This window comes from Aulostomus chinensis, chromosome 9 (assembly GCF_037954235.1).
Source record: "Aulostomus chinensis isolate RoL2024-O1b breed Wild chromosome 9, RoL_Achi_v1.0, whole genome shotgun sequence".
Lineage (NCBI taxonomy): Eukaryota > Metazoa > Chordata > Actinopteri > Syngnathiformes > Aulostomidae > Aulostomus > Aulostomus chinensis.
The window spans coordinates 5,011,629-5,032,080 of NC_141328.1; the positions used below are offsets into that span (position 1 = coordinate 5,011,629).

A 20,452-nucleotide genomic window follows, 5' to 3' on the forward strand; every position below is an offset into this window, starting at 1 on the left:
AAAGACTGGCACTGAGCCAGTCATCCACTTTGACAGACGTTGCTCGCTAATCTATTCCTGGGTGTTTTCTGTCTGAAAGATGTTTACCCTTTGTGTATCTGTCCCTTTTCTCTCTGCGCACTTCAGCAAGGTCAGCAGGGAAATTGAACAACAACAACAACAAAAAAGAGCTGATATTCCATGCCAGCTGGTTACTCAGAGGACAAAAGTCAAACGCTGAGTACTTAAAGTTCATTTGAAAGAGAAAGAATTTTTTCTCTTTGATTGGTAGGACTGTTAGAAGTCATTGGAGCTCAGAGACCTGCAGGCAAGAAAAAAAATAAGAAACCCACATCCCTACTAAGTTGTTTCCACAGTAACAGATCAATAACAGCAACGCAACAACTGATAAGAATTTCTATGAATTTCAAATGTTCTCCCCGTGGTACCTATATTGGCTGCAGACTAAACAGGAATATTGATAGGCTGCGAGCCTCTGCCTCCCAACACACATTCATACATATTCCTTTTGTGTGTATTGCACTTAAACTATTTGATTACTAGGATGCTTTGGTTAAAAAAATCCTCCATATTCATAAGAACATAAAAAAGGACACTTTTTCGCTGATAGAAACATGTGGGTATTTTCACAGGTTTAATATCTCGCCTCCTAATCAGGGAGACGCGCAGCGTTTGATGTTGCGTGTCAACTCTAATGACATGACTGCACCTAAAATTGGTGAAAACACGCAATCTGCTGCCACAGGCTCAGTATGACCCCAGGCTCAGTGTGTGAGCGATACTGTTAGCAGATACCAAAGTTCTGTTCTCCATTAAAGCCCAAGTATGTTCGCTGAGGATGGATAAAGGAGAGTGCTATTACATTGTTGCCTGACAGTTTGGTTCCAAAACACCAAGAAGGTTCAGGACAAAAGGTGCCACCGTCTACATTCATGGAACATTTATTTAGCGAGCGTTCCAAATTCCTAATCCTAACCTCCTCTATGCTGCTGCTGCTGCTGCTGCTGCTGATGATGATGATGATGATGGTGACGATGATGACGGCTTCAAATAATTACGTCAATCAATCATCAGCCAGGCGAGGCTGACAGGACCGGATGAAACTTAACTAGCATGCAGCTAAATTCAATATATGTAATTAGGAACAACTGAACTATCTTGAAAAATATCAAATCATGATTATTTGAACTGATATTGCAGAATCCTATTTTAATTTTAAAAAATATTGAAATGACAGTAGTGTGATAATTACAGTGAAATCCACATTTTTACTTTTTATCTTTTTATCTCACTAGAGTACCATTTGGATCTCAGCATTTGGATATTGCACTGTGCAATAGAGAGCATTTCCTTCAAATTTCAATGAACTGTAAGATCAGGGTTCTACTCTTCCTTATTAAACTCTATAATGCAATATTTCAGGACGCAGCTGGCATCACTTTAAAGCATTTATAACCAAATAAATCAATCTGCTATATAAACAGTACAAATACATTTGTCTACATTTCTCTGTTTACATGTCTTAGGTCTCATATTGTATAAATAAAAAAATGTTTGATTTGTTATGTCTTTCAAAGCTTTTATCTGTTTTATCTATTTTTAGAAGCTCTTTTAGTAGTTTCTAATATCGTTTAGATTTATCACATTTTGAGCAACATAACATTTGTAGCCACTGGTCCACCCAGTAAAAAGACAATTAGATCTTTTCACATCTTTAGATTTTGAAAAGTATCAGTATGAATATCGATATGTGTATTGACACAATTCTCATAATACTGACCCGTACAAACAACCAAAACAAATGATGCTACATGCTGCATCAAGCTAATTGTTATATCATTCTACAAGTGTGACAAAAAAAAAACCCTCCATGGGAAACCAAATAATGTTGCCATCACCCTAATTTGTCGCTCAATCAACAAGAAAGAATGCTTTCAAAACTAGAAATGTTCATTCTACATGCAGCCTCTGGTGAAAAGTGTCTCTTATCTGCGATGGGTTAATTAATCTCACTCACAAAATTAAGTCCATTATGGGATACACTCAACAGAGTAATTTGTTTCCTAAAAAAGGGACGGCATTGTTGTCAAAAGTTCTCTGCTCAGATATTGGTAATAAGTTAATGAATAAGTAGCGCACACAACATTATGTGATTCCGTCTTTTGGGATTTGGCTACGACTGTATATCTACAGGCTAAATTAAGCTTGCATGTATAAAAATCCAACTGTAGTAAAAATGTAGGCACTGTACGAGTATTAGTCTCTTGTTGTTAGATAATGAAAAACGCTTCCTTCGAGACACTGGCAGTGAAAAGAGCAAGCAATTAGAGGAAGAGAATGGAGTGGGAGACGGATAGAAGGAGAGAAAGCAAAAGAGAGCTGTTTGAATGTGATTAATGAGATCACTGCAGGGTAGGCTGTGTCTTTGTGATATGAGCAGAGAAGGAGAAAACGACAGAGTGAGACTGAGACAGACAAAAAAAAGGGGGGGGGGTTAAAAAGGAGGAAAGACAGGAATGAGAGCGAAACAGAGAATAGACAGAAAATGAGAGGAGACATCTGGTCGACTGGCCGAGCTACATTTAACACACTATGAAAAGAAAGAGTGAGTGAGATGGAGATGGAGAGAGTAAATCAGAGAGTGAAAAAAGTAGATATAAGGCTTCGCTGAATGGAACGGCAGGAGCTCTCCAGTCCTCTGCTGGCCTTTTAACAGTGGAGTGTTTAGAGAAGCCCGGACCAGGTCTGGCAGATAGACAGGCTCGTACTCTGGAGACAACCATGAAAGACACAGCCTGCTGCCATCGGCCGCCGCTTTATCTGGCTGTGGGTTAAGAAGCGAGCGGGAAAGGTGGCGGGGGGGGGGGGGGGGTCAAGCGGAGGCTAGGTTTTGAAAGGTCACACAGACAGTCCAATGAACATGCTAGTCATTAGCTATACTAAAGAGATGGATAATTAAACGACAACTGCAAAAAGGAAACCATAACAAAACAAAACATTGTCCTGCTTCCAGACTTGAAGTAACACAGAAGCACTGTATATCGCCTGAAGCCTCCATGGCTTTTGCAAATAAATATTGACTATGAACCATTCTTACAGATAAAATGAATGACACGAAGCTTCAGGCTTTACTGAGATTCCTCCTGGATGTTAAGACCTTAAAATAGTCTCTTCATAAGATCCCTCTTATTGGGCATCGTGTCTCGCTCTAGCAACTGGAATGAAGCTCCTGGTCCAGTTAATGACACCAAACAAACTGTACCGCGATTTGCTCTTTTCAAAAAGTGCTGGTTTTACTTTCGGAAATTTACGTCAGCCTTTTTTGAGAGAGTGCTGCTGGTAGTGTAACAGGCTCCCGGCTGTTGCCAGTGGCTAACCTGAGGCTGTTGTTTAGTTTAGCGTGATTAAAAGATTGCAATTTAACAAGGAATGTCCTGAAGTTGCACAGACACTTACTAGAAACAGTCATTTTAGCTAAATGTATTCTTGCCCTTTTTCTAACTTTTGCCACGTCTGAGTAGGGTGGTTACAATTAAGTCTTTTCATTCTAACAAGACTGATGGTTTAAATGGGTGAGATTATTTGTCGTGTGTGCGGAATTAATTCAACCACTCAATCTTAAATGATGTCGACAAGTTTTTTCAACATTCGCTGAATAACAACACCGATGACTGGAACATTCAACTTGCATTAGTCAGTCTCCAGGTTTTGCAGGTGTTTTTTTTTTCTAACTCTTTCAATGAAAAAAATGACTGTGCAGCAGGTTTTCTTAAAGGTTTTGATGGAATCTATAAAGTTTTTTTGTGACTGCCTGGCAAGGACTGGTGTTCAAAGGATCTATGCAGGGTGCTAACTGAGGGTTCTAATCAGGAGTTATTTTAATACAAAGTTTAAAAACAGACTTTTTGATAACACTAAGTTGTATGTAAGATATAGTGTCATTAGAAAAAAAACATTTATTTGCTACATGTGAGGAGAGGACCCAGCTACCTTACATGTTGTGACACTTGAAATGGCTCTGGATTTTGATTCAAAATTGTTTTAGCAAATATAGCATCGGTTAATTTGCATTAATTAATGCAGATAAAGAAACGTCAAAATTGCAGACTCCTGCATATTTCACTAATACTTTGTTTAAACTGGCAGGATTTCATGTGATTGTGATCTCCCGGGGGGGGGGGGGGGGGGGCTGAATAGCTCATCTTTTCATGTCACCCCCTGGTTTATGCGAGTCATGCGGTGACAGTGGTGATGTTTATTAACGCGAGTCAAATAATTAATTATTGTGTCTAATAGGTTATTTATTTCCAATCCCATGTAAGACACCCCGCTGACCGAAGTAAAGTTCTCTCAAACATGAGCAGGGTTCATATTCATATTTCATGATGGTGGTGGTGAGTGTGTCTTTGTGTTGCAGGGATGCAGGTGACAGGACCCCTCAGCTCTGTTCTGCTCACAGTAATTTGTACCCCCGGGGCAACAGGATGGGCTTCCATTTAATTGTTGCCATGGGCCTCAGCTGTTACTAGGGACATCATCATCAATGCTAGTTAGTGCCCCCCCCCCCCCGCCTCTCTCTCTCTCTCTCGCTCTTGTCTGTCTGCCTGTCTTGGTAGAGAAGGGTTGGTGGGGGGGGGGGGGGGGGGGTTGACCACTTGTCCACAAGGGCTCTGCAGGAGCAGCTGTCTGCATTTACAAGCCTTTCAAGTCCCCGACACTTTATGCACCACGATCAGCTGCTACCCTCAGCAACACTCCAGTAATTTCTGCATCGCACACACACATGCTTCCCAGTCCACTGTGAGGTGCCAGGTGAGTTAGCCATTAACCCTCTGTTATGTCAACCAGTCCAACAGGACATTTTTCCAGTTAAACACCTGAACCACCCTTTTAAGTTGTTCCATTCAGCCGTCAGGGGCATCATCCAAACCAATTCCCGATTACTCATCAGGGCATGATACGAACAATTAATTAGCGCTGAAGAAGCTCGTCGGGGTTGAAGGGTTCAAGGATGAAGAGCTTGAAGACATTTGATTCATCCATGTTAATGCTGATGCAAGACACCACAAGTCCACCCAAGACCATCGAGCACAGTGTTTTCTCCAAGAAACCATGCACTGCACCTCTAAACTATAAGGAGGCCTTATTTTTTTTAATCATGTATTATATAAATTTTAACTCAAAGCTCCATGACTCAATTACATCTGAAATAAGGTAATAAATAATCTTCGGTGTTGAAAGGCGAAGATGCCATTCGGGAATGTATCTCTCAGGTTCAATAGCTCTTAACCCCTGCTACTCTGGATGAGACAACTGGGACGGGGGATGATCATTCTCACCGTCTTACAGTGGAATCCTGAACGTGCCTCTGCTGAGCTCACTTTAACCTCCCCATTCATCTATTGCCGGGATGTCTTTTAACATCCAATTTTACATGTGCAGCCGTGGCCTCATCTCAGTCTATATCAAAGGAAGAGCTCCCCGCAGCTCCTCTCCTCCTGAATGCTGTCGTTGCTTCCAACCCGAACCCCGTCCCCGTGTGGGATATGTCTGCGCTTTAACAGAAAGTGAACCACACACAGCCAAGACCCAATTTAAATGATGTAATTCTTAGGTAATGTGTATTCAGATTAAACTGCATAGCAGATCACTTTTCTATCATTTGACCCATAGAGCCCTGTAGCAGCAGTCGACACAAGAGTGATAACATAGATGATGGAGCCTGGTCAGTATGATATCAAGTCTGGTGAGTATCAATGTAAACGTAGGGCTGGAATTTAAAGAGGATATTAACTGGTGAGCTGTGGGCTCACCGGATCATCTGCTGGTGCTAGCTCAGAGTGGACTGAAGGTATCGTTTCTGTCCTGTTTGTTCCCTCTTAATGGAGCTGGTTTCACTCTAACTAGAAAAAGTGCATGATGGTCTAGAATATTGATTGGCCCCTCGCCGTTTTCTGCTGAGGTGAACATCTACTGCCCTCCACAATCAATCACTGCCTCCAGGGGTGCCACCCTGAAGTCCACAATCTGTTTCTGAAGCATTATGACACTCAGACGACACCTTTACCCAGTGTATATTTATTCTAGGTTGGTGATGTGAACACTCCGTCTTCGCAAAAATAAAGTTGTTTTTGATTTCATCATACATCAGTGGCATGTAGTCACTTCACACAAAGTACACATCATCGCAGCATGGGAGCGAAAGTAGCATATTTGGGGCTTTCATCTGCAGCATTGTGGTTTCCTAGCCCACGACATATGCACTCTCCTCACCTTAGTTCATCCTTCTCCCCCACACTCTTAACCCCTCAGTCAATCCCACTGCAAAAGCCTGCTACAGGCTGCAGTATCTGCCAACACTATCTCTCCTGCTATGCCATGCTCCAGCAAAACCCAGGAAACAGCAGCACATACAGCCGCCAGTCTGCTGGGAGACTGAGAGGAGGTGGAGGAAGGGAAGGAGGGGGTGAGATTGAATGGGTAAGCGAGAGATGGAGGGAAGGGGAGGAGGGATTATTTGGGAAGGGAGCCAATCCAATTACAGGCAGCGATGCAGCCCCAGTTTCTTTGGTGGCACTAAATTCACATTTCAATGGTCTTTTCCCTTCCCTCCTCCAGTACCTTCTTCTCCTCCAACTACTCGGTTTCTTATTTTTCTTGTTATGGCTTACAATCATGCTCCTTAACCATGTATTCCCATGCACCGCACCCCTCCCTTTCCCCATCTGTCTGTCTCACTTTGTTGCATGGGAGAGGTGTTGGTACAGATCTGTATCACCAGCAAAGCATCAAACCTTGTCGCCCTACAGCTGTGTCATATTTGGTTCCAAAGGAAGCCTGCAGCATCCTACCCCATTCACGTGTCTCACACAACTCTGTAGGAGCTTATCAGCCCTCTGCAGAGAGCTGCAGCCGGAGCTCGTCAGGTCACCCTATCCCTCTGCCTTTCCCAAGACACCTGAGGGAGTGAATGGGTAACACCCTCAATATAAACACATGCATATTTCAGACACGCAAAAACACACGTACACACAACTAGCACGCTCAATGAATTATTCATTACAAAACTAGCGCTTTCTTTTTCCATGCAATTGCAGTCTGCCACGGCCGTTAGGCTAATTGTGGTCATTCTCTCTTTCATGCACAATAGGTGGACAGCCTGCCTGTTGAGTCCTGTGCTTGCATGCAAATCCTGATTGTTCCTTGTCTGATAACGTACCTGCATGGAAATTGTTTCACTTGGGTGCCTGTGCCTTGTCTACTCATGAAGTTCCCCACAAATTGGGTTCAAATTCAAACAAATTCATCTCAAATGCACAATACAGATACAGCGGCAAAGTAAACAGTCTACAGTATCAGCTGTGTGAAAGAAATAATGTGCTTGATTACCTTCTATTATACTTGTGTTTCTCATGCTGAAGCCATTGCTCAAGCCCCCTTTAATCATATGATAAAAGTAGTAAATGCATTGTATTTAACTGTTTTAATTAAAAAAAAGATAAACTAAAATATTCGACAGAAAACAATAGCAATATATATTACACTGTGAATATTCTGTCACGCTGAATATTCTGTCTGCCTGTATATGTTGTGTTTATTTGATTATTCTTGATGTCTGCTGCACTACTATTTATATTATGAGTGTTAATTGTGTATGTTACATGTTGTGTGTCAAATTAACACTGCACATTGGAGTTTCTGGGGAAACACAATTTCGATCCTCTGTGTAATGACTGTTAAACGGTAAGACTGACAGTAAAGTTCGCTTTGACCTTTGACTTTAATTAGGTTGCTCAGCTCATCTACAGAAGTCAGCGTGCTTACTAGCTAGCATAGTGGGCCACCATGCAGCGGCTGCATGATGCTGCACTGATCCTCCAGTCCTCACACTCCTTCCTCCCTCATGTGAACAAAACAAGAGAAACTTGAGCTCCTGCACTCTAGCTTCTAAGGGTAGCTCATAGAGCTGGGCAATAAACCTGTTTCAAGTTTATGGTTTTGGACATCTTTTAAAAAAAAATGTAAATTGATGTTTCACTTCACTTCACATTTAGTTTAGGTGGTTGTGGTAAGGAAATGCTGCCACTTCCATGGGCTGACGTTTGCTCCCATAGCTCATATAATACCCCTCCACTCAAGAGTAAAACATGAGTTTGAAGGCGCCATTTATTACCAATGACTGGGCTCTGCAAAATGTCTGTCTCCAAACAACCTACTTCCCAAGTAACCGCACCCGTGAATTAATCACCCAGGGGATGAAAGATGCACAGGCCTCGTGGAACATGGAGGAAGACTGGCGAGTCTGACTACAAACGCCAGGACGAGCACGATCAAAGCTCTGAGAGTGAAGGAGTGGAACAACCTCAGAGGGTCTGGACATAAACCGTATTTGTCTGTTAGTGTCTAAATATCAATGTGTAATGCCCCATCTTTGGAATATGAAATCAACAGTTCTTACACATGGCACCTTTAAGGATATTTCTAGCAACAGAAAGAGAGCCCTGCGTTTCCCTCATCTTGGATCCCACTTCACAATAAATCTGATGATTGGAACACTGAGTTCGAGGAAATTTGCTAACATTTGTCTTACTTACTACAGGGATTTTCTCATCCAACCACTGGACCGTGGTCACTTTTCTGTAGGTGCCGTTCTCATATCCTGGTTAATTCCTCCCTCGTGTTTGTGTTACTGTGGTTACCGTCATGCCCCTGAGAGCATTGAGACTAAGTACACAGTGGAAGGAAAGGCTATGTTGCATGAACATGGAGCAGAAGATAGGTGATAGAGATAGAGGACGGGGGGAAGGCAGACAGTCGCTAGATGAGAGTGTTGAAGGAAGCTGGGACATAAAAACAATTCTCCAGCACCACAGTGGGGAAAAACACTCTTTTCTGTCTCATGTAATTTAACCAAGTAAAAAAAAAGAAAGGGGGGGGGGGTTAAATTATTAAACAGCTCAAAACAGGCGACTGCAACGAATGAATATTCTTTCCTCCACAGCCTGATGTATTGATTTAATTATGAATAGATGAAGACCAAAATAACTGCAGCCAGGACCATTTGTGTTGTAATGCCAGGCTTGAAATAACACAGGAGTTGCATAAACAGGTATCAAAATGGGTTTAGCAATTCTCCTTCATTTAGTCTTGTTTCAGTGCAGCTGTTGTTAGTAGCGAGAGAGATGGCTTTAAGCCAGTTATGGCTCTTTAACACACTCCCGCTGTCACTCAAACAAGCAGCACCATGGGAGGAGGAGCCAAGTGACTACTGACAAATCCTTCGACAGCTGTCTAAATGTTGTTTCTAGACCTACCATCAGTATGCAGGAAAACGACTGTGACACACTGCATCAGTGCAAATTACATACTGTACATTCAAACATGTCCTTTAATATTCAACAAATAGCTGTCTTGATGTGACGTGAGTGCCAAAACAGTGCAAAAGCAATTGATTGACAACCTAATTTTGATTGACAATCCTTCTCTGTCACCCTGAACCCATAACATAGCACACACTCCCATGCTATTCAATCGTGTCACTCAACAATCGCCTCTAATACCATGTTTCCTGGCTGGCGTGAGAACTTTATCATAACTAACTGGCCAGCGGCCATTTGCCCACTGTAGCGTCTGTATTCCCCAACCAAGCCCATGGGGTTCGATGCACGCGCCTGCTTTACTTTGCCTCTCAGCGGGCCACAGGCAGAAAGGTGCCTATTAAAATTTATGGGCCAGCACAGGTTATTCAACACTGCGACACTGGAGCTCACTTAACAAGGAACTGGTAATGACCACTACAGTGAACTAGCCATCGCTATTACCCCTCTCCAACACTTTGACAGCAGGCATTAAATATTAAGGAGATACGTTTCTCTGTGACCATGATCCATCTGCACGGAAATAGGACCACTTCTCATTGTCTGTACCCTGTGGACCACTGGACAGCCCAAGTCCTTATGTATCACAGTGATGAAATGAGTAGAAATCTCAGTTGCTGGGTGAGAAGAATAGAGAAGTTGGTTCTCACCTTCTTAAGGCGTCCACTCTTTGTGCCCACGAAGGCTACGCAGTACCCATTGTAGACATAGGAGGTGACAGAGGTCATGCGGTCTCGGGTCTCTGTGTAGAGAGTGTGTCCAGTCACCAGCTGAGAACCACCAAGGGGCTGGTTTATGTCCAGGCCACAGAAAGAGTCATCAATGGGCACCGGCTATGAGGGAGGAAAACCAAAATTACACAATGAAGCACAAGTGTGAAGAGAAGACAATTAAAACTGAAACAGAAAAGGGGAAAGAAGGTGAAAGGGAGAAAGAGACAAATGTGTCACATTAAAAACCGAAGCGCTTGACATGAAATGTATTGTAGGAAAGAAGAGCGACAAAAATACCTCAGAGAGAGGCAAGCTTAGAGAATAAGACATTAGCAGAGCACAGAGGCTGCAATGGAGAGCATTATAAAAGATGACAGCTCAGTAAGGAGGAAAGATGAAGGTGACAGAGTGAGACAGACAGGGAGGGCACATGGGCAAAGTTGCGGAAATAGTGGCCATGTCAGGGAGCGTCTGAGACAGAAATGAGTGGGGTGAAGGAGGTGAGAAAGGGAGGTCAGTGTGAGGCGGGAGGTGTGCAAGTGAGTTTCACGGCCAGACAAACGTTTGCCTTTCTGTTCCACTTGGCAGACATGTTTCAGCTCTGCCTGACTGAGCCCCACCTTGCTCTCATTGTGGCTCATTACCCAAGCCGATCATAACACCTCTGCAGGAAGACAGATGCTGCATGATAACTAAGGGCACTAGCAAAAACACTGCCTGATGATCGTGCAAACCTGACATAGGCATGCATGTAAGCTTATAAGCTGCTATTAACTGTATTTACCCACCATCAAAGTACTGATCAAGTTATTAAGACTGGTCATCGTTAAATTTGGGAGTGACTACACAGTATTTCTAGGAGTAAAACAGCGTATAAATCAGGCTATGAATAATATAAACAAGCCCATTAGTAAAATTTTAGAAAATATGAATAGAAATGGAAAGTTTGGTCTCTAAAATTGCCACGAATGTGGAAATGTGTGACTCTGAGGAGATGCAAAACCTCTTTTTGAGACTTTAAAAGACACTAAAAATGTCGTGCAGTTAAGACAAAAAATACAACACCATAGGTGAGAAAAAATAAGACATCGACATGAGTCTGTCCTCATATTCTTCGATCAGAGTAGCCTCAGGATGAACAAAGTGACGCACCGGTGCTAGCTTGTTTAAGATATCCGTAGAAGTCAAACCTTTAAATATGCAAGTGATACATTGTCTAATCAAATATTCCCTCATTTGTATACATCTTCCGTACAGAACTCTCAACCAAATCCATCCATCCATCTGTCCGTTGTCTAGACTGTTGGGGCTGTGGGGACAGGAGCGTGACCCAGCTGTCGTCAGGCAAGAGGCGGACATTTTCCAGTACACAATTTATGTCCGCTGGTTGAAAAGAAGACACATTACGAAAGCAAAAGAGCCTAAAATCTCCAAACTGACCACTGCATGCACTGACTGTAGCGTCTCGCCTAACAAGAATCACTTATGAGTGAATCGCTGAGAATGGCAGTGGGCTTTGTGATGTTGAATCAGGTCAGCTGAAGCAGTCTGAGTGGCAGTGGCCTCAAAGTGCCATGTAGAGGGAAGAGAGATGGCCAAGCAGCAAAAGGCCTCGCACTCTTCACATCTACATTATTGTCTGTAATTCACACACGCCCTCTGAATTTATGATGTATATACCCGTCACCGCAACCTCATTAATTACCTTTCTGTCACTGCTTCTGCCTCTCCAGCTCTGTCAGAGAGACACACACTGAGTGACATCTCCCACTCCAGGAAGTAGTTTGGCCTCTCACCACATGCCGTGGCTGTTATACCTTTCAATACGACACAGATTTTCATGGAGCACAAGCAATAGTGCTGACAGGGAATAATTGCCTCTGCTCTTAGAGTCACAGCCCCCACTTCATGGCATTACCCTTTTATTTTCTCCTGATATAGCAACCAGTGTTATGGGGATGTTCTACAGCAGCATTTAGAGTAAAAAAAAAAAAAAATCAGCAAAGCTTCCATTGCTCTTGAATTTAAAACCCACCATACTGCGTCTAATGATTCAAAGCTTGTTTTAAACATATGAATCAGCTGAGGGAGGGAGCAGCTATACTGAGAAACAGCCAGGAGTTCCAGACTTATCAATAGCTACGGCCGGAAATGCATGCAGCCATTCCACACATGGTAAGTTGGGCTCCAGACCATTTGGTGCTGATTAGATGGAGATTGTTTTGATGATGTATGCTCAACAGACCTGGCAGTGGAGCCAAACCCCCCTGGATTTCCATGTGGTGGACTTTGCTTACAAAACCCTCTGGCTCACTTTTGGTCCCTCGCTTTATCACAGATCTCACAAGAAGTGAGGAAATGTGGGTGTGCCTTGTCTCGGTCTGTTTCTTTTAATACCAATTACATTGATTATCTTTAGAAGAGCTGCTTGTGAGACTAAATATAGAATGTAAACCCGTGTGAATAATCTTAAATAACACAAAATAGTTTGATATTTATTCTACGCTGGTCTCCCTCAACAGTAGACACTCTCTTTTTGAATAACTAAAAGTCTTTCACTTGGAATTTGAATTACACACGAGCTAAATGTGACCGGATATCAGCTCTCAGAGATTCTCTCCCAGGGTATATCAGTGTTATCAATACTAGCGTCCCTTTGCTCTCATGAGAGGTTAATTAGTCGGTGGGGCATGATCAAAAAGCAAAGACGGAATGATGGTGTTAGTCAGTGTGAGACACATAGACAACCCGATGTTGAGAGAATCCCATCATGGCTCTCCTCCTTGGGAGAGCCTATAGAGATGGTATGAATCTCCAGATGGCAGCAGGCTGGACGGCCGGGTGATAAATCTTTGATTGGCTGCTGTGTCTGAATCCCCTGGCTCAGCCTCACTTCCATTCCCAGCCTCAGCCTTGGCCTGCAAGTACACACGCTGAAATATGTGCAAGAGGGGAACGAGAGCTGGGGGTATAATTAAGGTTTTCTGCTTTGAGCTTCCTGGCTACCTACAGTTAGCAATGGACTAAAGGAAATAGGCACTGTGAAATTTATTGAGAACCAAACAAGGAACAAAAAATAGTGTGTGGTTGGTCTAACCTTGAGTCACCTCGTATTTTTGTCAAGAAATATTGCACACTGAGATTCAGGATATTAAAAAAAATGAGAGGCATTAATGCAACTACAGTGTTTGACTTGAGGATTTAACAGCGGGCAAACACTGTTAGCATGGCTGACATAGCAACACGTTTGGTGTAATTTGTATAAGCTTTAAGACCTCCTCATCCATTGACATCTATCTTCATAATCCATATTGTGGAAAGGATTTATTGAGCACAAGAACATGTTCATAACAACTGCATTTTAAATATCATTTCCTCTATGATTGTGCAGTCAAATACTGTGCATTTCCAGTGTATAATAAAGAAAAGCATTGAGAAACGATTCAGACGTGCAGCTTTGCAAGTATCCTCCCCAATCCCAGCATTGTCATTGTTATTTCTCCTTCTTCCGCCGACTCTTCTCGCTTCTTCTTCCAACCTCTTTTCCCACCTTAGAAATAATAAAACCCAACAGTGCTGGTTTGAGATAATTTCTCCCTCCTCCTGACAATCACCTCCGACACGGTGCTAATTGCAAATTTACCGATTTTCATAAAAGTGGACAACTCAGGTCCCTGGGGAGATTAGCAACAAAAGAATATGATTGGTGGTTCTCATCATCGTGAGGGTGATGAGTATCATTAAACCCTATAAATACACTGAAGCCTGCAGCGCAGCTCCCCCACAGACATGTAGGTTAGGAATTTATATACATGCAAACATGCAGCATGTGCACACCCGTGCGCGCGCGCACACACACACACACACACAAACAAACCTTATGCTTATATCTTTGTGAGGACCTTCATTTTCTTAATGCATTCCCTTGTCCATTACCCTAACCCTAACCATAACTATGAAGTACCTGGCCCTAACCGCAGCCCCCTCCCCTGACCCTAAAACCAAGTCTCGATCTTAAGACAGTCCTTTGAAAATGTGAGGGCCAATTAAAATGTTCTCACTTTTCAGAAAAATGTCCTCACTCCATTGGCTACGTATGTATTCTAGTCCTCAATATGTAGCAAATACAAAAACACACACGCAGGAACTGACTAGTCAGTCTTAATATTATTAAATATGTACATGAGATGATCATGTCCTCTTGGGAATGAGTGAAAATCAAGGAACTTAATTGAACTTGACAACATGTAGCAGATGCATGACTTTGTATGATAGGATAATTGGGGTTTCTAGAAGCACTGTGAGTAACATGGAACAACCCCCACCCCACTACTGTTTCTTGATCTAGATGGGGAACGTGGTTATTTGTGTTCAGCCTGAGGAGAACAATTTGTCACTATGATGGTTTCCAAGATTATAAAATCCTCCCTAATTCATGAATATATTTATCACAAATGCAAGGAAGTCATAGAATCATTCAGTGTGTGAATCACTTGAAGAACATTTCCTGATGATAGCTGTGTGTATTTTTAATACTCGTGTACATGCTCCATGTGCGGTTTCTATAGGTTCATCGACAAGTTTTTGTCATATCTTATAACAGGGACAGAAACAAGATCTAGAGGATTTAAACCTTTGTAGAACAGTCTTGGTTAAAATGTAGATTCATATTTTTTGACTATTTATTGAGAAAAAGAAAAATTCTATTGTCATGAGGTACCATGTCATACTGTGTTGACTAAAATGACGATAGAGTGTATCAGAACAACTTCATGCTAAATTCATGAGTGTGCTGTATGTATGCGTGCACTAAAGAAGATATTTTTCATCTTTCGCTGTAACTCACCGCTTTTGTGCACTGAACATCCTTCCCGAGCAGCCAGTTGAGTTCCAGGTTTCCTTCTCCCTGGTAGCAGGACTGCAGGCGCTCCTTGATTCGTGCGTTGATGTCTCGGATAGTGAAAACGCAGAGTGCTGAGTCATCTGGTGGACGATGAAACTGCTTTTGGCCTTTGGAGAAGATGGTGAAGAGCACATCATCTTGAGTGCTAATGTGAAGCGAGGCGGCGAGAACGCTGCCTGGCTTGCCGAGGTAGGCCGCCTGCAATAACCTGTACTCAACGCCATTCTTCACACAACCAACAGGAAGCGAGACGTAGGAATGAAACTTGCGGTCATCTTTGCAAAGGCGAACAATACGAGATGTGTAGAAGAGGTCGCTGGTGGAACCACTGGATGACATGCTGTTCTCTGGTGTCTCGGGCTGGACCGTCAAAAAATACACAAAGCTGCCACTTGCAAAACCATAAACATAGTAGATGTCAAAGTGAGAGACCAGAGCCAGTGTATCTGAAGGTATCTTGATGAGAGAGGACACAAAGTCAGTGTGTAATTCATAGTCAAGCATAGCAGAGGACTCTGGGTCACGGGGCAGCTTTCGACTGGAGATGGTGGGAAAGTAGTCTTGTTTCCCGTCCACTGCTGTGCCAATGAATAGGGTGCCATCCTGGCCCTGTGACGGAACAATGACCCCATACATGGTCCCTGTTTGATTGACACTGGAGAGGTAGTGCTCTTTCTTATGGGACGGCTCCACTAAGATAAAGAGGTCATCAAGTCTGAGGAGTTTACAGACGCCCTGGTAGAGGCTGCCACAGGCCAGCAACCGATTTTGGGAATAATCAATCAGAAGAAGCTTGTTAACATTGTTGGTAGAGACCAGGGGCTCAGAGCAGGGCTGGACAATCAGAGGAGGGTAGCAGGCCTTGTTATCATCCTCTGGGCCTGTATCATGGGACACAAGGAGGGTCAGGTTGCCTGAGAGCTTGTACACGCGATTGACTGCTCCGATATACAAAGCTCCTGTCGTTTGGTGAACTGTCAGGTGGTTGAAGACCCAGTCCCGGCGTTCAGGGTGGAAACTAGTGAATGTCTGCCCACTGCACAAAGCAGGGGTTACCAAGAGCCAGAAAACTAGCAGAGGAGCTATACCTCCCAGTTTAGGGTCAGGTAATAAAGTCCTGTGTGACACCTGTTGGCTCTTCATGTTTAACAGGCCTGCAAGTAAACTGCAGAGGAAGCAGAAAAAATGGATGAGGGGGAAGACGGGAGGAGACCTTCGCCTTTTTGTTGTTGAAGGCTAACTTGCAGGTCCAGAGGTTTGCAGGGATCTTCACATGTTTCTGAAAAAAGAAAAGAAAGACAGAAAATATGTTAGATATCATAATGACTCACACACGTCAAAGAAAACATGTGACCAAAAGCTATGATGTTGCTTGAAAGGGTCAAAGTTCATCCTCACTAAGGCGTTCCGTAAAGAAGAGGACACAATGGGTGGAAACCATTATATCGCACATTCCAAAGGAGTTGCTGGACATTGCAGGAAAGAAAGAGCGGAAATTAGCCTGATATGACTCATGCTACTGCTGCTGTAGGCACACATTGACCAAGCAGTTTCTAAGAACACAACAACGGCCAACTCAGGCATTAGCCACTGACTCATAATATAAGCCTTAGACACTTGACGCTGACTAATTATTTCTAAAGGTAATTCAAATGCTAATGAAAGTCATTCAGTCTTGCAAATGATGCAAGATGCAAAGATGTGAATTAGAAACATTTCCATCAACCGGTTTGGAGTGAATAAATGAGGCTACACAGTGCGTGTTTTTGTTAGAAGGCGTATAGGCAACATTCCGCACGGTTACAACAAAGAGTAGAGGAGAATAGTCGTCTCAGCCTTCTACAGCTATCTATCAGCGAAAAATAGAGTTCTTGAGGGGTAGCATTCAGTTTGGTCAGTTGATTGCTTTTTTGTGCCGTGTCATGCTGACCGGAGACAAAAACAATGTTTGGGAATATCTAGGAAGATGCCGGCAGCAGAAACAGCTGTTGAGCCTTGTGAGTTCAAGATTTGCAACATCTGAGCTTATTTGAAAAGAGGTTTCATTTCTCATTCTGAATACGTAGGCTCTTTCATAAAAGGCTAAAGCCACCTCAGGCAAGCTAATTTTGCCATCAACTTCCTCTTCTCGTGCAATATTTCAATATGTGCATCTAAATACTTTGATGTGTGAACACGCTATAGTCATATATTTGACTTATGATGGAAAAGATATATCTATATTAGCTCACAGCAGAAATCCATGGTCTTTTATCCCCTTGAAAAGACCCCCAGTTCATTCCTTCATACATCATGTTGTACCCTGGCTACAACTCACAAACCGAAAGCACTATCATTTGTTCCCTTTCCACATCTCTCCGCAGGAACATACATCAAGCAAATTCTGCAATTTATGCAACAATGCTCAGCTTGTAGAAATCTCTCTGCACGTGTCATAAACTAAGAGATGGAGCTCTGTACAGTCTCTGTCCCCAGGAGTTAATTATCTTGTCCATTGGAAAGGGAGGCCTGGATCTGATTACTGGAACAAAGTGAGAACAAATTGGGAACCATTTCCACACAAACACACACACACACACACACACACACACACACACACACACACACACACACACACACACACCCTTCCCTCGATCTCTGCTCTTAAAGGGGCCTTTATAAAAATAAAGAATCTGAATCTATTAATTATCCTTTTCTAAACATTGCCATTTTTTTTATCCTTTTATTCTACTCATCTCCTGCTGACACAATCAGATCATAAAGGGATTAATCACTGGCAGCACAATAATCATCCCTAAATGAATCAGCGTCTGTGTTAGATCTGTACACAGCTCCCTCATAAAAATACCAGCCAACACACTATATGCACGTGTGTGTGTGTGTCAGTGTTATCAGTGTACTCTATCATAACCAAGCAATGTGAGGGGCTAACAAGTGGAGACAATGGCAGTGCATCCCAAAATCAAGTATGATTAGGCGTAGCGATCCAACAAGGGTAATTACTGTGAGCTGGAGGAGGTAAGCTGGGGAGCGACACGGGGACGCCAGGGGCTTGAACGTGTCAGAGACGGCCCTACATCGTTTGTCACGCTCCAGATTTGCATTTCCAGCAGTGAGGGCGCAGAGAATCAAGGGTGAAAAATGTAGCTGGAATAATCAGCAACTGTGCCTTGAATTAACAAGCACTTGAGATAGGAAATGAGTGTTTTAATGGAGCGATAGTGTGGCCAAGCAGCGACTGTGTTCAAGGCAGTTATGATTTACAGAGCCGTTTTTGGGATTCCCTCTGAACTGTGTCTGCCCTTTCACAGACCTCGTTCCAAATCTGGTAATGGCCATCTTGAGGTCTCTCCCCTTGTGATAAATGGGCACGCTACTAAGCTCAAACTTAAATATAGATCCTCAGGGAGTTTATTGATCCATGCATCCATAAACACCGGTCCTGCAGCGTAGTCAAGCTGTTCCTGGTGTGTGCGAGGCGAGAGATGTGGGAGGTGCTCTGTCCCAGAAGCACTTTATTAGCATGGTCATAAAAGTGCCATTGCTTCTAAAAAAGCAGCGGGGACCAGACCCCACCCTTACTTTCAGCTGCCTGCGCTCTGCCGCGCTCTTTGTTTGAGTTTGTACATGCTAGATGCGCAAAGTAGATCCCTTTTAGAGGTATAATCAGCCGCCTGCTGAGCCAGCTTTTTGCTCAAGCCCTGCAGCCTTTTGCCCTTTAGAGGTTTAGCTACACCCCCACCCCTTAATCGTATATGTGTATGACATTTACTCCCATCCATCTTTTATTCCGCCCTTTTTCATTCCACTCTTCAGCTGCAGGGACACAGAAAGCAAGTGAGTGAATGGTGTAAATAAATGGCTTATCCATTCATATTGCTTTCGGTAACAGAAGGAATGAAGTCTTTGTCTAAGTTGATTGCATGACCACCTCTTTGTTGCACTTGACAGAGACTTCTGTGTAGTATGCAGCTGAGGAATAGACTTGAAAAGAATACGAACAACACTGGATCACCTCTTCAGTTCAAAGCCGCGTCTTTCTTTGTTTAGAAGGAGTCAGAATTACCAGGAAGGACATTAACATATAAATGCAACCAGGAATGATTAATACTTAGTTACCTACTGACCTGGAAAGACAAAGGCCATGACTGTGTTAGCTGTGAATAGTATTTTGGAGAAGGTGGATCAAAGGGGCAATTTCTGCTTTTAATTGAAAGTAAAAGCAGGCTTTGGAAATGTTGCTGCTATGTGAGTACTATTTACGAACTGAGTTACATGGCTCTAAAACGTACGGATTCTGCAAGATCAGCTCAATCGAAACACTATCAATTCCTGGTTCAGTTTGGTGGTAGCCTGATGAGACCACCTGTACCTCGGGAGCTCGAGAGTTGATCCAGACCCCCTCTCATCTAGAAAGCCCTATGAGAACTTATAAAGTAATCCAACCAATCAGGACTACAGTCTAACTGCTCTTCAGCCCCCTACAGCCACAATCAGTGAAGTGAATGTAGTGACAATTGCTGCAGTCAATAATCACTGTAATCTATTGGAGTAGCCACACTTATCACATCCTGATTTTTTTTTGTAGCAATTCTGTTGTTTTTTAGGCATTTAAAACGACACAATAGCCAATCTGAGCCAGCATGTCTGGTTAAAAACCTGCTCAGTGCCACTCTTTGAACAGGTCGTGCACATTTCCAGTTTGTTCCAGGTTTGTTCTACAATTACCTAGCTCCCGATTGCGTCTCCTCGTTGATGATGCCACTGGCAAACCGGAGAAGCAGAAAATGGCATCCCTCCAAGCAACATGAGGTAACGTTAACATTAGTGAAATAAACACAGCTATGAATGCAGTTATTGCAGAAACGGACTCAACAATAGCAATTAAACAAGAACAGGAGGATGCACTAGCAGAATTTCTTGGCAGGAAAGATGTTTTTCGCTGGTCTTCTGACTGGATTTGGCATGTGATGGCGTCACATTTTGTTATGGTGATTAACAGAAGGTAAGTTAAGGTTCTTTTAGGTAAGCAGGGATCCAGATGCAACTCCAGAGCTGAAACTTTTGCACTGGCACAATACTGGTGGGCTCACCAGGCTATAGTTGGTTGGCGCATGACTAGTGTTGTTGTTGTTGCACTGAGTCAGAAAGTGGAACCGGCATGATGACACACTATCAGCTGCTCCAGAGTGTTACATCACGTAAGAATAAATGAAATGCCAAAACATCTCCAAATATCATGGTCACTGTTAGTGGATTTCCATTCTCACACTCATCTGAATCTCTTTGGCAGACACTGAAAGCATGACGACCATCAAGTCAAGAGAGGCTGAAAAACCCTCACATTCCAGCACGCAATAAGCTGTGATCAAGGCTCAGAGAAAAGACCGTTTTTGCAAAACTTCCCATTCATAATGAATAGTCAGGCACACAAAACACTGCAATGGTGCAGTCAGCCA

The 20,452-nt window shown here is 43.0% G+C and overlaps 1 protein-coding gene across 2 annotated transcripts in view; it reads right to left on the reverse strand.

Annotated features, from left to right (window-relative positions):
* plxna2 (plexin A2) overlaps positions 1–20,452 on the reverse strand; it is a 195,209-nt gene that overhangs the window by 149,759 nt on the left and 24,998 nt on the right. For both annotated transcript variants that reach the window (XM_086213282.1, XM_086213283.1), the window contains exons 2-3: positions 14,937–16,272; positions 10,028–10,210 (exon numbers count right to left, since the gene is read on the reverse strand). In XM_086213282.1, coding sequence (XP_086069408.1) covers positions 10,028–10,210; positions 14,937–16,136 — 1,383 coding nt within the window. In that variant the 5' untranslated portion in view covers positions 16,137–16,272. The remainder of the gene's footprint in view (positions 1–10,027; positions 10,211–14,936; positions 16,273–20,452) is intronic.